Source organism: Misgurnus anguillicaudatus, chromosome 7 (genome assembly GCF_027580225.2).
Source record: "Misgurnus anguillicaudatus chromosome 7, ASM2758022v2, whole genome shotgun sequence".
NCBI lineage: Eukaryota > Metazoa > Chordata > Actinopteri > Cypriniformes > Cobitidae > Misgurnus > Misgurnus anguillicaudatus.
In genome coordinates, this window is record NC_073343.2 from 36,152,284 (window position 1) to 36,171,463 (window position 19,180).

The 19,180-nt window shown below is 42.0% G+C and overlaps 2 protein-coding genes across 4 annotated transcripts in view; one reads left to right on the plus strand and one right to left on the minus strand.

Moving 5' to 3' along the window:
- The window catches only part of dync1h1 (dynein, cytoplasmic 1, heavy chain 1), a 33,882-nt gene extending 24,232 nt beyond the window's left edge, over positions 1-9,650 (minus strand). For both annotated transcript variants that reach the window (XM_073869831.1, XM_073869830.1), the window contains exons 1-17: positions 9,306-9,650; positions 8,656-8,743; positions 6,954-7,127; positions 6,586-6,841; positions 5,141-5,327; positions 4,779-5,050; positions 4,473-4,700; positions 3,249-4,325; positions 2,191-2,370; positions 1,947-2,096; positions 1,673-1,819; positions 1,462-1,602; positions 1,199-1,375; positions 987-1,097; positions 773-895; positions 457-693; positions 213-368 (exon numbers count right to left, since the gene is read on the minus strand). In XM_073869831.1, coding sequence (XP_073725932.1) covers positions 213-368; positions 457-693; positions 773-895; positions 987-1,097; positions 1,199-1,375; positions 1,462-1,602; positions 1,673-1,819; positions 1,947-2,096; positions 2,191-2,370; positions 3,249-4,325; positions 4,473-4,700; positions 4,779-5,050; positions 5,141-5,327; positions 6,586-6,841; positions 6,954-7,127; positions 8,656-8,743; positions 9,306-9,558 — 3,957 coding nt within the window. In that variant the 5' untranslated portion in view covers positions 9,559-9,650. The remainder of the gene's footprint in view (positions 1-212; positions 369-456; positions 694-772; positions 896-986; positions 1,098-1,198; positions 1,376-1,461; positions 1,603-1,672; positions 1,820-1,946; positions 2,097-2,190; positions 2,371-3,248; positions 4,326-4,472; positions 4,701-4,778; positions 5,051-5,140; positions 5,328-6,585; positions 6,842-6,953; positions 7,128-8,655; positions 8,744-9,305) is intronic.
- A 656-nt stretch (positions 9,651-10,306) lies between these two features.
- On the plus strand, positions 10,307-18,937 carry ppp2r5ca (protein phosphatase 2, regulatory subunit B', gamma a). 2 transcript variants are annotated; one of them, XM_073869832.1, is made up of 15 exons: positions 10,307-10,345; positions 10,435-10,497; positions 10,879-11,041; positions 14,131-14,330; positions 14,486-14,593; positions 15,604-15,699; positions 15,786-15,916; positions 16,008-16,067; positions 16,173-16,281; positions 16,378-16,431; positions 16,527-16,697; positions 16,815-16,942; positions 17,186-17,287; positions 17,373-17,445; positions 17,981-18,937. In XM_073869832.1, exons 1-15 carry the CDS (start codon positions 10,319-10,321, stop codon positions 18,113-18,115), a joined length of 1,620 nt encoding a protein of 539 aa, XP_073725933.1. In that variant the 5' UTR covers positions 10,307-10,318; the 3' UTR covers positions 18,116-18,937. The 2 variants fall into 2 exon arrangements, with proteins under 2 accessions (XP_073725933.1, XP_073725934.1); XM_073869833.1 differs by lacking the exons at positions 10,307-10,345; positions 10,435-10,497; positions 10,879-11,041 and adding an exon at positions 12,144-12,369.
- The last annotated feature ends 243 nt before the right edge of the window (positions 18,938-19,180 follow it).

The window sequence follows — 19,180 nt, forward strand, 5'->3', positions numbered from 1 at the left end:
CGGTCAAATGAGGATATGACTTTTTTCAAATATAAAGTGTAACTTGTCTTGCACTATTTCGTTTGAACAGATGCTTTCATTCGTGTCATGTCGCCAGGTGTGCTCATTTTCTGTTACATGGCAAACTGAAAATTGATTTTTTTTTGCAACCTGTTCACTTTAGGGTTTACACTTTTTAGAGACTTTACAGGTTAAAGAGATTGAGAGGTCACCTGTACTCTCTCCTCGCTGCTGCTCAGAAGTCCGGTATCCGTCAGCTCCAGCGCTTCTTTGGCCCTCGCACATTTCTCTCGATCATCCTTCAGACGGCCAAATTTGCCCTCGTAGATGGTGAGGGACTGCAACGCCTCCTCCGGACGCAAACTTCCCTACAGAGACAAACAGCAGAGACATCTTGTAAAGAATATCAACAGCTGCTGTTAGACGGTACAAACCAATTTTGCGAATCTAACGTACAGCCACTGGTTTGGTCTTCTCCCAGTCTGAGAGGAGGTCTGTGGTGCGGTTCTCCACCGCCCGGTCCTCTTGGACGATCTTCATCTGTAGGTTGGCAACCTGCTGTTGGATGGCCGTGTCCTTGCGTTTCATGATGTCGCTGAAGGCGCCCCACTCACCCTCGATGTTATCGATGTACAGCCACGAGGGGGGGAACTGGAATCGCTGCTTTTCCAGAAGACGCTGGCCGTTGCGGAACAGCTACATGGAGAGGGATGGGTTTAATCACGTTTCCTTAAATGAAATAAGGCTAAGAATCGAAATGTTAGATTATACTCAGGTCTACTTGTTTCTCAAACTGTTTGATCTTGCGTTTGAGGGTCTGCACATACGTGATGAAGGTCACGGCGTCTGAGGTGCTTGCCGTGTCCACCGAATGCTGTTCTAGTTCTTGACGGGACTAAAAGATCAGAGATAAGCTCAGGCAAACTCACTCGGATAAACTCGACGTGTATGATCAGAAAGAGCTGCGTACACACACACACACACACCTTTGAGATCTGGGAGTGGAAGTCCTGCATGTTGTTACCCAGCATCTGGCCAAACTTACTGAGCACCTCCTTATGCCAAGAGTCATACTTCAGATTCACCTTTGACTGAACCTAAATATTGAACGTCAAAGAACAACATTCACTGGCTACTAAACCGCTGATGCATTCATTAAGAGAGAAAAATCTGATGGAAATAAGTTTGCGTTCTGAACCTTGCCGTAGTCTATAATGACAGGTCCAAACTCTTTCCTGGTTTCCGCATTGTCAAAAGTGCCACGAGCTTTTCGGATCTGAACCAGAAGAGCCTGCCACTTAGTTAGATCTTCTCCCAGACGGTTATAAATGTTCTCGGGCTGCATGTCCCACAAGCACTGATACTGCAGCCACACCTAATGAACACACAAACAGTGTCAGTCTGTGTGGAACAATCATTAAAAAAAAACAAAAAAACAACAACATAGGAATGAAACATCACCTTGACATACTGCTCCACCTCTGAAACATTTTCCTTCACGGCATTATAAGCCTCCTCCAGCGCAGCCGGACCATCGGGCATTCTGGTCAGAGCGTTTCTATAGAACTTCTCTTCCTCAGATAACTCGTAGTGAACACCGACCTTCACAAGAGCACAGGTTAACATACACACAGACACAATGATCAAGTTTAAGCGCTGTGCAAACACCGACCTGATATCTCTGGCTCTGGATTCTGGGCAGAGAGAGAATGACCATCTTCCAAGCAAACATCTCCTGGTAGAGTCTGTAGCGGCAGTCCTCAATCGGCGGGTTCAGATAGATGACTTGGTTTGTGATTCTTAACTCATGGATGATGTTCTGTTTGATATATGAGTGTTGAGTTATAAAGAATAATCAAATTTACCTTCTGTGTGTATAGAAGACAAGAGTTTACTCTATCGTTCTTATCCTAGGATCTAATGAGGGCACATCTCTATTGTGGTACCTTGATCTTTGGTTCTCCTCCAGGTTTGTGGCTGACTTGAGGAGCTTCAGTATCCATGTCTACATCAGCTTTGTCCTCCATCTGTCCCCTGAGAACCTGCGTCCAGGCCTTAAGCCCCGCCTGCAGACGCACACCTAGGATGCGCTCAATCTGCAAAGGAAGGGATGTGTGAAATGTGGACCATGCAAGACAGTTTACTAATTTTAAAACGACTCTCCGGCAAGCCACGTCCTCATCAAATTACCTCAATGTCCAGTTTATTGACCCAGATGGGCAGATTGGAATAGGAATGCAAGTTAAGGTCATCAACAGCCTTCTGAATGCGGTTGAGGATCTCTGTAAATGTCTTGTTGTCATACATGCAAGTCTCAAGAGAGCGCACCTCCAAATCAATCTTCTCCTCAATCAGTAAAAGATCATCCACCTAAGAGTAAAAATTCAACATTATGTCACCATCAGTAGAAAATAGGACAAAGTCAAAAGTTTAAAGGTTCTGATGCTTAAATGTTTTCAATGTTTTGTGCCCAGTAATTGACAAAAATGTGCCTAAGCTTCAAAGTCTTTGTGAATGCATGCATCTAAAACGTGGCAAAAGGTAAATAAGTCAGATTAACATGAAATGATTTGAAAAAAAACTCATATTTGGCAGTATAAGAACTATGTGTGGTCTAAAATCATTTTGCATAAGTCTGTATCTAAAGTTGCAATTCTGCTGACTTTGCAATTATGTGAATAAAGCAGTGCTTCTCAAATAGTGGGGCGGGACCCCCAGGGGGGGCTAGAAGCGACACCAGGGGTGGTGCGCGAGACCCCGGGGAAAATACTTTTTCAGAAAGTGTTTTTTTTCACTGTCACTTAAAGACATTACACCCCAATCACGCTGATAAGCCGCTTGAGTTTTTTATTATTATTTATTGATTATATTTAATTTAATTTTTCAGTATCAAATGGTCAAAAAATATTATACTTTAAATAAGGATAGATTTTTTTTATTTCAGGCAAATTGATGCATTTTAAGTCTTTTCTGTTACAGACTAAAAAACAATGTTAATAAAGTTATTCTTTGTTGTTAGTTGATCGCTATTTATTTTTTTGTGTTTTCTTTAATGTTAATAAGGATACAATGCAGATGTGTAATTTTATAGACAAATTATACTATTTACAGTCGCGCCGGAGAGTGGGGTGGGGGCAAAATGTTTACTTCTTCCTAGAGGGAGCGTGACAGAAAATAATTGAGAAGCACTGGAATAAAGTAATAATGAGAGTGAGCACGTGACTGGTACTGGTCTTTGATTGGCTAACCTTTTCTTGGAAGTTGAAGACCGTTTCAGCCAGACGCTGGACATAAGGGTCGAGTTTATAAGACTCCCAGACTAGAGAGATGCCCTCTGTGACAAGAGCCTGAACCTCTTTCTTCAGACCAGCCACCAGCAGCGAGATAGACGTCCTCTCCTCCACCTTCTCACAGGTGCGCTCATACGTGCGGACGCTCTCGATGAGCGAGATTGCAAATGGATACAACTGATTGGCCTGATGGGCTTTGTTAACGATGGCCAGAGGCACACGGAAACTCAGCCACTTGAGGTTGCGCACTTCTTTTGAGAGCGTGATGATCTCTGGCAAGAAATTCACTTTAAGCTTCAGCACGGTTCCCGTGCGCCCACGAGCGCGAGTGTTCTCGATGGTAAAAATGCGACCCGACACGCCCAAATTGCGCTGCTGCACCTTTCGAGCCCAGTCGTCAAAAATCTCCTGCGTGTTCAGCTTGGCACGGAAACTGTCGCCATCCTGCTTGAGCTTTAGACCCTCGACGTGATTCTCCCATCCTTTCCCGAGAACATCCTCCACGCGCTTCATGTAGGCCGTCAGCTGCCGATCGATCTGCTTGGCCCAGATAATCGAGCCGGAAACAGGAGGAAGATCTCGCACGTGGCTCATCTTACACGACTGACTCTGAGGGTACTGAACCTTAAACTTATCGTGCAGAGACTCGATGTCGTCTTTGACGCGCTGTATGAGCTGCGTCTGGTACTCACGGATGGCTCCGCGGATGTGCGGACGGACAAAGAGGGCATTGAAGCGAGAGAATATGCGGAACATTTCGTTAGCGTTCTTGGCAGTGCCCAGCTGGTCACGCAGACGAGCCGTGATGCGGGTCTCTACACGATCGATGCGTTCATCGTAGCGCTTCATGGCTGCCTCCCAGGCCTCCATGCCCTCCTTTGAGACGTCCAATCCATCGACCTCTTTCACATTTTCATAGGCCAGATTGACTTCCTCAATGGCATTAGCGTCCGCCGCATCGAAGAGAACCTCCGCCACCTTCATGTCAGGGGGCTCAGCAGTCTCACCCTGGGCATGCTGGGGAACAGCAGACACCTGAAAACAAGAACACAGATAAGCACAAATGACCCACCTAAACTTGGTTTAAAACATTACACCAGACAAAAAGTAAGGCAAATTGCAGATGTACTGTAGTATTTTTATTTAGATAGATTAGATACTAGAGTCTCTTGGGTATAGTACCTGAGGTCTCAGTACACGAACAATGACAGCTCTTAACTGCTCGTGTTGGCGTCTGAAACGCCGCATGTGGTCCAACCGGGACTGTAGCTTACGGTGAGCGGGGCTGAGACGCCACACCATCTTTAGGTTCTCCTCTCGCTTCCTCTTCACAATGTCCCTCAGGAGCACTTGTAGTTTCTCGTACTCATCCTCCCACGTCTGGAACACTTCAAAACATGCCACCATCACCTGCAGAAGGACAGAGGAGCATGAAGCGTGACCTACAGGTGCATAATTATCTTCCAGTGGAAAACATGCCACCATCACCTTTTCGAATTCTTCATAGGCCACATGCATGAGCTTTCGGGTGCCTAGGACTTTGAGAAGCTGTGAGCTGAGGTCTCTAGAGATGGCCTCCACCAGACGTAAAGCACGCTGGATGGGGTACTTGGTGTTTCGGATCTTGCGAAGGTGGGTGAAGATGGCTACCAGTGCCTGCCGGATCTTGTCGAGTTCAGTGGCTGATAGGAGATCGTTGAGGGGAAAGTCCTTCATCAGAGGGTTGTAATCGTTGACCGTCTCGACGGCCTGCTTAAGCCCTGGAGAAACAGAAACGAATGGTCCAAAAATATCAGATTAGGCAACATCATTAAGTAACCCTTAAAATAATTAACACAAAAACAGCTCACCAGTGTCGGTGTCGAAGCTGACTGTGGCATGGAAACGTTTGCCGTGCTTCAGGATGTCCAAGGTGAGCAGGACCTCTGGACTCTCCCGCTTCTCCTGAATGCGGTTAAGGGCACGTTCAAGGTTGAGCCAGAAGCTGATCTCCTGCAGGGCGGTCCCTGAGGCCGGGTCACGGTCCAGTTTAGTGACCTGCAAGAACATTTCATAGCTCAACAACAGCGACATAAACCAAAGTTCCTGATCATTATTGAGCAAAGTTAAAAATGAGTCCGATTTCAAATGTTTGTAGGTTTGCACTGATGCAATAAAATGTTGCCATGCCCTTTCATCTATTATGTCACTGATCCTTGCATCTTTATGAAAAAAGTAAAAAAGTGACGTGATTGGTCAAGTATGGTAGCCCATACTCGAAATGTGACATCTGCATTTAGTCGTTCCCAGCGAGCAGTGATAACACGCAAAGTAGTGGCCAGCTGTAACTGCAGTGCCCCGGGAGCAATCGGGGGAAACGTGTCACGCTCAGGGCCGACCTGGCAGCTGTGAGACTCGAAGCAGCAAACAGTGCTATAGAAATCAAATGAATCTGCTTTCCAATCACAATCAAACTTTCTCAGTGACACCCAGATAGTGATTGAAGTCTGATCTTTTCTTCTGATGATGGAAACAGTTAAAAAAGTGTGCAGTGTGTAAATTGTAGGAAGATCTATTGAGAGAAATACTATGCATGTTATGTACCTTTATTACCTTAGAATGAGCCATTTCTATCTATTTACTCCACAGGTCCCCTTATAGAGCTAGGCAAAAAAATATATTTTTCAATTAATCATTTTTTCCCGTGGTCGATTCAAAATCGATTCTCAGAGGCCACAAATCGTTCCCCCCCCCCATTTTATTTCCGCAAACATTGAACGCAAGATTATCTAATTACTAGTCTTCTCCACTAAATGTCAAAAAAAATTTGCCTTGCGCGATGTTACCAAGGAGCGAGAGGCGAGCCTGTCATTCATTCATTCAGTCTATATTCTAATATTTGATAAAATCTATATTCATTGAGTTGAATCGAGAATCGAAATCGAATTGTTAGCTTGCAATTCGAAATCAATCTAGAACATCTTAATCGATTCCCAGCCCTATCCCCTTACATAACTGTTTCTGACAACGCACTGTTTCCCACAGACCTACAGTTTGTTTGGGGCGGATTAAAAAATGGGTAACTAATATGGGTTCAGGTCGATCATGGGCGTGTGTACAGAACCTTTCATGTGAACCACAAATAAAAAAAATTTGGGGGGGAAACACTGCAACTATATATATTTGTCCTGTGGCGGCAACCGTAGCTTTAAAAGGAAGCGGTGGACTGAGCCGTTGGTTGAAAGTCGCAACCTCATCGATAAAATCTACACACAGTACCTTTAAGGAAAACAAGAGTGCAGAAATAGGCCAAAACCTTCTGGATTTCTCTGATCCAACGATTGACTCCAGACTGCAGCTGGTTCAGGAAGGTTGGGTCCTCCACTTTATCACCAAAGTCAGTCACTTTGGGTTTCTCTCCTCGCTCGTAGCACTGCTTGGCCACGTTTGTGATGGTGGGGTGAATGAGCAGACTGATCTCTGGGATCTCAATATTCTGCTGAAGGTGAAGTAACCCCATCTCCAACTCCGCAATCTTCTTCTCCACTGAGGGAGCCATCTTATCTCCATCTCTGAGACACAAACATCACACAGGGGTTTATAGTTTAGGATTGTGAACACAGTTATGAATGAGGCATCACTTGTTTTACTGATCCTCAATTATACAGTCAAAGGCAACGTTACCTGTCTGCTTTGCCAGACTCTCGAATGTAGGATTTGAAGTAGGGAGCAACGGCATTACTGATGAAAGAGTGTAGTGTCTCATACGGTGAATCCTCACTGAGCGTCAGAACTCGCACTTGAGTTGAGATGGGTTTGTCGGCATCGATGACTCCGGTTCTCTTGATCAAAGCAAGACTGCAAGAAACATCACAAAATTCTGTTCATTATAGTACAGCAATGAAACGCTTGTTTGTCCCAATGGCAAAAAAAAAGGTATACTGTCTAAAAAGTGTCAAACCCTTTAAATCTAAACTTTTACAGTCTACTTTTAGTATTATTTTACTTTGATAAACACATTCTTAAGGGCATAACCATAGAAATAAATCTGAGATCCTGAGATACTGTAGTCAAAAAAAAAAAAACAGAAACTGAGCTGTGGCTCAAGGCTTTTAGGATAAAATCAAGAAAAAAGTCCTTTATTGCTGATGATTTATTCTTTCTTTCTTTTCTTTTAAACACCATGTCAGCTTTTAAAGCTGCGGTCGGCAACTCTGGAGGATTGGGACAATTTTCATGCCCCTCCCACACTACCATCGAGCAACCTCCCTTCAAGCTCGTCTTTGTCAGTGCATGATGTGCACCAGTATTTTTGTGAACGCATACTTAGCAAACATACTTGAATTACTCTGGTTGTTAATCGAGAAATCAGAAGTTGTTTAGTGAATGTTCTCCCCGCCATCATGCTGCATTCAATCGAACACACCTGTGAACTTCAGGCGGATGCATGTGATAAATGTAACGTGCGCAAAAGGGAGGGGGGATCTGTGGCGCGTGCAGGAACTGTGATTGACAGGCAGATTTTACGCAGCCCTGCACTGATTGGACCAGATGAACCGGCCTGCGCTGATTGGACAAGATGAACTGGGAACGGTGGATTTTTGCAAACCAAATAACAGGCTCTAGGTGGAGCTAGAAGGCCAAATTATTTTTCTTAAACAGTCTAATTTATGTTGTTCTATCGAAGCATGGTGTTGGTTTCAGTGAATATGATCAAAAATATCTTGCCAACCGCAGCTTTAAGTCCAATTTATAGTCGCGCGACAACAATTTTCGACAATAATTGGTCCACTATAACCCCTCCCGTCAGGTAAAAAAACTGCATCACAGGTATTTCCGTTAACGACGGTGAGAACAAAGATGGGCCAAGTTGAGCAGTGATTTAGCTGAAACTGCAACAAAAGTTGTTGGTCTTCTCAAAACATACACAACAAGTTGTTGTTTCCTCTTCTTTTGTGGGTTAAACTGGCCAAGCTGCTGCTTCTTTGACGGTCGCGCTGCTACTGCGGTAACACGCATGGATGCTGCCTACCAGCATTCTGCATGTGTGTTTGCACATTGGCGATGCAGAAGTATATATAAAAACTGACGCATATCATATGCCGTTGCAGCTACACCGTAGGACGTACGCATAACTATAATGAGCCCTTAAGGCAGGAGTGGGGAACCCTGGGTCATGGAAGGTCACTGCAGGACAGAAACATCAGGATTTATTTTTAATAAATGTATTATTTAGACATTGATCTCATTCTAATAGACATTTACTGAGGCATTCATAAATGGTTTGGCTAGAAAAGGTATAGGACACTTTACTAATTTTGTGGATAGTGCTTCTTTAGCTGCATTATCTGCTTTCTCATTGCCTGATGATTCATTCATTCATTACCTGTTTGATTTGAGACCGTAATGGATGTCAATGCTGATGGTGTAAGAAATGACCTCTCTCTCCTCCTCTCCTTCATCACCAACATCCTCTGCGGGAGAAAACAAACTTATCCATTAAAAACAACTAACTGGTTAAGTATTGAAAACATGTGACAAACAGAGAATCAACTCTTTAAGTTATTGTTGCCTGCAGTCAGTACAGAAAGAAACGGCACCACAAACCACAGATGATAAAAGAGAACAATAAGCACTTTAAGAAAGTATATACACAAACAAACCAAAAAAAAAAAAAACACACTCTGTCACTGATCTGATCTCTGCAGTAAACACGCCCTGAACTGAATTCTCATCCATCAGATTACATCAGCTTTCAAATCTATATTCATTATCTTCATTTTAAAGAATTTATTACTGAACTTTCATCTTGACATATGAGAGCAACAATCCAAACAGGGCGGGGTCAGAGAAACCCGGATAATGATTACATAACAAAATAACACAATACACAATCTTATTACAATAATAATGCCAACGACTCTAAATTGCGCACATCCACCATCAGTAAGTCATTTTATACCGTACGGTATGTTAGTGTTTAGGCCTTAATGGGCCTTTAAATGTTGTTTTTCACGTGTGATGTGAATGTTTCACCTTTAAGTGTGCTCCGCTCCACTAGAATCGAGTGAATTTGCGAATCTGACAGGAATTTTTTCATCTGCTCGAGCGCACTCTTCTCCTCCAGCGCGCTCTCGAGAGCCGCAGGCACGTCCCCGCCATCCTCCAGCAGCAGTGGCACGAGCTTACGGATGTGTTTCTGCAAAACTGACGCGTCCGCTACCGTCTGCACAGCGGCAGAAACCTCCATCCCGCCACCGCTGTCGTCTCCTCCGCCACTGTCAGACATTTCCACAGCGAATAATCCACAATAAACCGATGATTGAGCTGCCGAAGAGAGCGCGAGCTGAGTCAGGCAGGGTCTCTCTCACAACAGCGTAATGGCCAGCGCCCAATGCAGCCGGAAACTTTATTGTTAAAGGGATTCTGGGAAGTGTAGTTTTTTACAAGACGAAAGAAATGAATGACCACGACAAGTGGACTACAATACCCAAAAGCACGGCGAAAATGTCTAGTGGCAGTCAGTCCGTCTCTGCCGCAATATGTCATTTCTTCTCCTGTGTTGTTATTGTAATATTATTTAATATTATTCTGGATATCTGCGCGAAGACCTAAAATCCATCGCACTCTGTAATATGTATAATGTTTTTACATTTTCGTTAAATCTATAAAATGCCCCACCCTCTTTTCAAATATTTATTTATTGCGTTAACATAACATAAATGTTCATTTGTAGTTTTGTCACTTGCTCAATGTAACAGTTTGTTTATGCCTAATAACAAACCCTATCTGTGTTATACAAAGAAAATGTGTCATAAAGGAACTGTAGTTAGGATGGTGTTTGCATACACAGAACTGAATAAACCACCGTACACAAGCACCCTGTAGAAGAGAGATGGATGGATCATGTGACTGACAGTGACGTATCCTCATCTCTCTTTCTCTCTTTCTCTCTCTCTCTCTCTCTCTCTCTCTCTCTCTCTCTCTCTCTCTCTCTCTCTCTCTCTCTGTGTGTATGTGTGTTTCTCTCAAGACAGTTAACAGACACGATGCCGAGTAAGTCAAAGAAAGAAAAGGTAACCCTAACTCCCTAACTTTGATCTATCTGTCTGTTTATGTCAGAATAATCTGTTTTTTGACTTGAAACAAATCATTGTGTTTTCAGTCTGAGAGATCCAGCAGAAGTCCAAGTAAACACCACACAGACAAACAGAATTCGAAAAACCAGGTAAACTTTTATTTTGACTCTAAACTACAAACATGTGTTTATCAGCTATAGTGGGAATAGATATTAAATATAGGACATGCTGTTACATTATGGTCTTTAGGCACTTTTACACGGATTAATTTATTTATTTGTTGTCTGGTTCTATACTATGACAATTGTATTACCACTGAAGAACTTTTGCTGAATAAAATAACCATTGTAATTATTGCCTTTAATAAGAAAAATGTGTTTGGTCCTCCGTTACATCAAAAAGAGGATGAAGTGGAAAGTGGATGATGTCATTCTAACAGGAGCGTGACCCCTGCAGCCTCTCAGGTGATTGTTGGAATAAATGAATCAGGATTGTAAAGAGACCCTGTCCTGTGAATCTCATTTCCACAGAGTTCAGATAAGACGAACAGATCCAGTACACCCCCCACCACGCAGCTGCTGCGCGTCAAGCACGAGTCGACCCAGAGCGCCCTGAAGAAACACCGGAGACTGAGCGCCTCCTGTTTCCCCATCAGCAGCAACAGAGAACTCCTGACACTGTCCCATCTCAAAGGTACACATGCACATTTATATATACGACCCTCTTACATACTCAAACACAACTTATGTAGCTCCATTCTGTGCATCATATTATTTAGGTTATATAGCACAGTGTTTCTCAACCAGAGGGCCCACAGGGTGACCTTAGCAGATATTCAAGGGGGCATCAAGTTGACTTAAAATGATTAAAAACTGGACAAAACGAGCATTAAATCAAGACGTTTATGTTTTGGCCATTTTAGTAGCGAACATACATCTGTCGATTCATTCCAAGCTCTAGTTAATTTTATTTGAAAAAAAAATGAGTGAATGGGGGGCCTTCAAATATTGTTGTGGGCAACTAGGGGGCCTTGAAAGGAAAAATGTTGGGAACCACTGATATAGCAAATTCTGTGTGTTATACAGTAGCGGATACATATGGCATTATACCTGTATATTCTGGTGTGAGTATGACACATTTTTAAGCAGCAACTCAGGCTTTAAATAAAGGATTGGTTTTCTTTCTCTTAATGAACAGGATGTAGAGTGATGCATAATTTAAACCTCAGCGGATACAAATGAATGTTGACCCTGCATCTCAATGATACGTTATCCTCCTGTTCATCTACGAAACACTAACAGTGTTGACCATGTCAAGATTCTCATAACAGGATGTAACAAACATTAAAAAGTCTGTTACGTTGCATGAACGACAGCATCAGAATAAAATACTATTTGGAGATTATTTACAGGTACACAATCTTCTGAGATGTTGCTATCTAGGATGCGATCGTTTTAATAAACATCAATTGTGAGCTGATATTTTGTAGAAGCGTTGGTGCTGTATATGGCACTGTAGTTATGGGTTTAAGAACACACATACACAATAAATGTAGTTTAAGAGAGTCTTGAATCAGGCAGCTTTAACAAACCCAAATTTTATTTAGTTGTTCAGTCATTGAAGAGTCTCAGTGTTCTTGTTGCAGCCTGTATAGATCAGGCATGACAGCTTTATACGAGTGCTGCAGGGGCTTTGTGGGTCATTAGTCCCGCCTCCATTTCTTCTAAACCAATAGGCATCTGCTTTCAACGGCAGTCTTATGATGTCACCACTCTTGGGTGCAGTGGACCAATCAGTTTGCCCCTCCCTGCTGACATCACTGAGCTGTTGGTTCCTCTAGCAGCAGCAGCAGCAGCTTCATTTCTGTTTGGCTTTTGTGTAAAAATGGAGGCGTCCGTCCTGCTTTAAGGGCTTTTAGATTACGGCTGCGCATGACACGCGGGCCATCTGAGGTAGGATGGGTGTAGATGCTCCTAATTCCAACGGGCCGTTCCCGCCTGTGGCTCTGATGCACTTCAGAGGTGAGTGATCGGACGGCTATCAGACTGTGATCATCTGGACGTCAGTTATCATTCATTATTCATTTACTGTCTTTATTGATCTGCTGTGTTTGTTCAAGAGTCTGATTTCACATCTATAGAAGGGTTAGATTGTGTCTATAAAACACTACAGGAGAGAGAGAGAGAGAAAGAGAGAGCGAGAGAGGTGTAGTGCCTTCTACCCATCCCCCCTTAACTCCAGCAGTGATGTCACAGGAAGTGAGGTCACAGTTGTGTGTGGCTCTGTTTCTCTTAAATACAGAGAGATCATGAATCTTTTTGAAATGTTCTCTATAAATAATATTCCTTTAATGTTTTAAATCTTATTATTATAAACATTTTATATGCAGTTATGACTATATCTGAGACTTCTCTGTTTAAACTGTATGATGTAAAGTGAATCTATTCTGCATGTCAAGTTTGGTCCGGACTAAATAATGGTGAACTGATATCTGTATAAACCCATGAAAATCTAATAATATATATTTGAGAATGATTATCAGATGCTGATGTGTGAAATCATCTGTTATTGAGTTGCTGATAAAGGCACAGTGTGATGATGATATAATAACTTTACATTTAATGATTCCTATCTTTTTTATATGAATTTATGATTTGATGTTTGCTTTGTTGAGTTTATGTTAGGTTTGTGTCAGTGTAGATGTTGATCTCGATCTCTCTCTCTCCAGTAGATCTGCTTTATCTGATACAGATGATTGATCTCTCCGTTTCTAAACGACCAAATATAATTGACATGTAGTATGAACCTCGTGATACCACTTCACTATCTGTCAACTCATTTCTCTAAATAATGCACCTTTTGTATCTGTAGGCCTACTTCTTTATTTGTGTTGTTCATTGGTTGTCGTTTCTGGTTAGAAGTTAAACTTACATTTCCTAGTTTCTATGGATTAATAATATTTAGTGTTAGAGGTATTAAAGGCGGAGTCCATGATGTTTGAAAGCCAATGTTGATATTTGAAATCACCTTAACAAACACGCCCCTACTCCAATAGAATCTGGACCTTCTGTTGATAGACCCGGCAAGGATGTCGGTTAGTAGACACGCTCCTTACTGCTGATTGGCTAAAAGCGTTTTTCAAACATCGTGGACTCCGTCTTTAAAACTGTTCTGGGCATTGGGCAAAACTCTCTGCATCTCTTTGAGTGAAAAGAGCGGCGAGCACGGCGACACATTTCTCCTCAAACAAAACTGTTCCCCCAACCCCAAATGAAATAAAATATATGATAAGAGCGTGCCCGAGAATCATTTCACAACAAGCTTGTAAATATACCTTCAACTTAGAAATGGACTTTAAAACATCTTTATAACAGTGCATGATGCTGAGATATCCTAACCCTAACCCAGCAAGCAATGTTTTGTGTATAAAAGATGTCCAAACACAGCCCAGACGTCCAGGCTAGAAGTGGGTTACTCATAGCCGGACTAAATCGGGTCTATAGTTAACTTAGTCTCTGAAAGTGCCCGGACAACAAGCGTGCTGTCAAAAAACACAGATGAGCCTTAAAGCAACATGCGTGTTAGATACACCCACGAATCAGCTTGTAATAGCTTGTTGTCTGTATCTGAAGAACTGTTATCTGTGCAAAATGAATCATAAATGTCAGTCTATGAATAGGCGAATGCAGCACGACACGATTGAGCCGCTGTCAGAACCGATGCCATACACTTGTTGTCTTTGCACAAGAGAGTAACAAACAGGCTGTGATGTGATGTTTCAGACGTTCCCCCGGCCGAGCAGGAGAAACTCTTCATTCAGAAGTTACGTCAGTGCTGCGTTCTCTTCGATTTCCTCTCTGATCCTCTCAGTGACCTGAAATGGAAGGAGGTGAAGCGGGCGGCGCTCAGCGAGATGGTCGAGTTCATCACCCACAATCGCAACGTCATCACGGAGCCCATTTACCCAGAGGTGGTGCACATGGTAAGTCACACAGACCCCTGCGGCACGAGTGGGTCTCATATGAGTCGCCTGCTTTGATGTTAGAGCTACACAATGATGCCTGATACACTATCTACACGTGCATGTGTTTCATCAAAGGGCATTTCAATTGAATGTGATTCTTCATTTCTGTTCAGTTTGCTGTGAATATGTTCAGGGCTCTGCCACCTTCATCCAACCCAACCGGGGCAGAATTTGACCCTGAGGAAGACGAACCCACGCTTGAAGCGGCGTGGCCTCATCTACAGTTGCTTCACTTCACCTGCACTCCACATTACGACATGAATTATCTCACACCCATCCGTTCACTCACCACTGCAGTTCGTCAACTCGATTCTAGTCAATTCGATTTTATAAAACAGCTTTACATGAGATAGAAACGAAGAAAACACGTAAAAGCAAAGAACAACAAGAGCGTTTCAGTTTTTTTTCATGTATAGTTTAGGGTGGAGTATTTGAAGTTACATGTAGTTGTACAAATGTATTTTTTACGTATTTCTCTAAAAACAAGCCCATCATATGCAGAATACAGCCACGATCATGTGTTTTTACAGTGTGGGTACTGCACCAATAGACACCACATTTTACTGCTGCGTGTTATATTGGACTACTTTGTTATATTATGTTGTTACGTGTTATATTTTGTTCATTTGCCGCTTACGCATTATAAGGTACTTTAGGAAATTCTTTCCTTTTTTATTTAAAACTTTATAAAGTTGCCTGAAATCATAAAATAAAGAATCAGTCCTGAATATTATGCTCTGTGCTTTGTAAAACATCTTTGTAATTTCTACACAATATATACAGATGCATGCCAATAAACCATTAGGGAAGTTTGTTTGGTTTGTTTGGTTCTTAAGTTCAGCTTTAGCTGTTATTGAGCATTTATTTTATTTCTGGTCTACCTGCAGTCGTGTTTACCATCAGATTGCTCTAGATTTTTACTGTAATAGTTATTCAACAAGGTCAGGTGTTTGTGACGTTCGCTGGTTCCAGACTAGCAAGATTTTATGACTGATTCTGAACCAGGATCAGGGCACAGAGCCAGGGCTTTTTTGTGTGGAAAAGCGCAGCACGGTTCAAGTTCGGTGGAAACTCAAAGCAGCTGGTTAAGGGCAAAAGAAGGAGAGAGAGAGAGAGAGAGAGTATAAACTAGTGTCACCCGTAGACACGTGTAAAACTACACATAAATAATAATAGTAATAGTGAGGATAGGGGCTTTACAATAAAGTTTCACTTGTTGCTCTTTTCTTTGCAGTTGGTCTACGAGTTTTTCCTGAGGTTTTTAGAATCTCCAGACTTTCAGCCAAACGTCGCAAAGAAATTCATTGACCAAAAATTTGTAATGCAGGTAATTTGTATTGTTCTCATTGTTAGTAATAAAGTGTGAATGATGAGTTGAGTTGCGTAAACATCTGTTTCTAAACTGAATTTCAGCTTCTGGAGTTGTTTGATAGTGAAGATCCCCGAGAAAGAGACTTCTTAAAAACCACGCTGCACCGCATATACGGCAAGTTTCTTGGGCTGCGAGCTTATATCAGAAAGCAAATCAATAACATATTTTATAGGTGAGTTGTGTCTTTATGGTTGTGTATTGTGTGTATCATTAAAGAGACGTTTTTAAACACTAAACATGTCATGTTTCCTGTGTGCGTGCAGGTTTATATACGAGACTGAGCATCACAATGGAATCGCTGAACTGCTGGAGATCCTGGGAAGGTAAAAGATTTAGATGAATTTCATGAGTTTCACCTGACTACTATTGTGTTGTGTTGTGTTGTGTTGTGTTGTGTGTATCTACAGTCATTTTCTCTTATTCTTCAGTATCATCAATGGCTTCGCTTTACCGTTAAAAGAAGAACACAAGATTTTCCTGCTGAAGGTTTTATTGCCTCTGCACAAAGTGAAGTGTCTAAGTGTCTATCACCCTCAGGTGAATAACATTAGCTACACATCTGATCTGGGATCAGACTGTACAGACATAATCGCTGATAGTTTACTGTTGTGTTTGTTGATCTGCTCTCTCTAGTTGGCATATTGCGTTGTTCAGTTCCTGGAGAAAGACAGTACGCTCACAGAACCGGTGAGACACTATCAGACCAAACGTGTGTAAGGATGATGAGAGATGATGTTATTGAGGCGGTCTGAATGATGCTCATGTTGTGTGTGTGTGTATAGGTGGTCATGGCTCTTCTCAAGTACTGGCCTAAGACTCACAGTCCTAAGGAGGTGATGTTCCTCAATGAACTGGAGGAGATTCTGGACGTGATCGAGCCTTCAGAGTTTGTCAAAGTGATGGAGCCGTTGTTCAGACAGTTAGCCAAGTGTGTTTCTAGTCCTCACTTTCAGGTGGCCGTCGATCAACTTAACCTAACCCGAGACTCTTTCAACAAGCGTTCGTTGTGACATGGCATGCAAAATGACACGTTATTACATGGAATTGAATTTGATGTGTGTTGGTGACAGGTGGCCGAGAGAGCGCTGTATTACTGGAATAATGAATATATCATGAGTCTGATTAGTGACAATGCCGCCAGGATTTTACCCATCATGTTTCCTGCACTTTACCGCAACTCCAAAAGTCACTGGAACAAGTATGAAATCAACACACATTCAGTTTTAACACTTAATTCATGTTTTTAACGCCAGTATGACATGTGCACACACAGTATCTCTTTCTTTATATATTTAATGTATATCTGTCATTTAGTCCAAACATTTTTGGTGTGTGAACAGATGTAAGCGTATGATCTGTGTTTGCAGTAAAACTCTCATCACAGATCGTTTGTGTGTGTGTTTGGTCTGAAGTTTGTCTCATGTTTGGTCGTCCTCTGTAGGACTATTCATGGTTTGATCTACAACGCACTAAAGCTTTTCATGGAGATGAATCAGAAGCTGTTTGACGACTGCACACAACAGTTCAGAGCGGAGAAGAACAAGTCAGTTTAAACATCACACTTCTGTGATTTACACATCATTTCCCTTTTGCTATTTTACAAAAATTGATTGTGTTTCTGGCTTCAGAGAGAAGATGAAGTTAAAAGAAAGAGAAGAGGCTTGGATTAAGATCGAGAATCTGGCCAAATCAAATCCACAGGTGAGTTTTTCGGCCATGTCGACTTTAATGTCACAATGAATTTAAAAAATAAACATTTTGTTTTGGAATATTGTGGGTTTTATTTTTACAAATAACTTATCTGTGAGCTTCGTTATTTAAAAAAAAAAATTCATGTTGCTTCATAATCTTCAGTCAAAAACACAAATCTCCTCCCCTCCTGGAAACAATCTCTCTTTACTTCTGGTCATATGGTACCGATACTTCCTTTACTGAAGATGCTCAGATGTTAATAAAGACAGAAGAGGTGTGGCACAAACGCCATGTGATCCTTCACGAGTTCCTCAGACTCTCTTCTTAATTCCCATTGAGAAAGCATGACACCAGATATCAATCATACTATCGTACGCCTATATGACCAACAGCAGAACTTCAGAGACAAAAACAGCCTTTTCATTTGGACAACAAAGAAAGAAACGAGTCTGATAATATTTTTTTGACATGCCTCTGACTTTAATCAACTCCAAGGTTAGGTTAGGGTTTGTGATGTGATGCTGAAGTTTGTTTGTGTGTGTAGATGCAGAGAGATCAGAGGAAGGATCGTCCGCTCATCAGACGTAAATCTGATCTTCCTCAGGACTCGTACACCACAAAAGCCTTGGAGTCGCACCGGCGCGCCGACGACATGCTCACCAACCACAACGGCCACTAACCGAATGAACGTCTCATTCTCAGGTTTCTGTTTCGCTCCGGCGAGACAGAAGCGAGCACAGCGTCAGCAGAGACAGCTGGCAAAAGTTCATGCTTTTCTTTCTTTGCCTTTTTTAGTTTCAGATAAGCAGGGATAGCTGCCAGTGCCAATACTGTCACCTTTAATAACTTCCTGTTAAATCTCGGTAGTTTACTTCGTATGTTTGTGGCGTTTTAGACTAAATCTGTGTAACACGTTGAACTCTCTTGACATTGATTTAGTACTTTAAATTAATACGGTTCTGTGCCATAATGTGCTCTTTACATTTCAGTTCAACTTTGTGTCTTCTTAATTGACTTTCTCTGACAATATCTGCCACTCATAGTGGTGTATGACAACTAAAAAAGGTCCATCCATGTGTAATGTCGCTGTCATGCGTGTGCATGTGCGTGTGTGTGTATGTATGTGTGTGAGAGAGAGAGAGATATGGTTCACGGTCTGATTTTGTTGCTGTTGTGAGAGTTTCTGCCGTCAGCTGAATCTAAAGAACATGATCAGTTTATCTCTGAACATCTGTCATAAAGCTTCACACGACTCGGATCGCTCTTTCGATGCTGAGCTGGACTTCTGCTTTCATCTGTCAATGAGAAACACTAAAGTCTGTTATCCAGATGAATCATGGCAGATTAACTGATTCACTGGAGCGTTCGGTTCATTTGGATAAAGCAGGCAGTATGAATCCATCAACACCTGATCAGAGAAACAGCCGACACGACGTGGACATGTTGATTGTTCTTGATTCTCTGTTATTTTGTTAAATTAAATAGAAGCACTTCCTGAAAACTTGAAAACTCTTTTCTGTGTGTGTGTGTGTGTGTGTGTGTGTGTGTGAGAGAGAGAGAGAGAGACAGAGAGAGAGATGAATCAGTGACCTGCCTGCAGATCTTTACTGTACAACTTCTTTGTTTACTGACAACATATAAGTTTGTTTTATCATATAATTATTTATCCCATATGTGAGTATATAAATGTTCATGTATAAAATACCTTAATGCATAAAATAATGTCTCTGTTTCCTTTTGCAAA

Excerpts from the sequence above, each read along its gene's own strand:
- ppp2r5ca (XM_073869832.1), top strand. The coding sequence starts at position 10,319 with ATGCCGAGTAAGTCAAAGAAAGAAAAG. Across the intron at positions 10,498-10,878 it reads AACAGAATTCGAAAAACCAG|AGTTCAGATAAGACGAACAG; the intron begins GTAAACTTTTAT and ends TCATTTCCACAG. Across the intron at positions 17,446-17,980 it reads TGGCCAAATCAAATCCACAG|ATGCAGAGAGATCAGAGGAA; the intron begins GTGAGTTTTTCG and ends TTGTGTGTGTAG.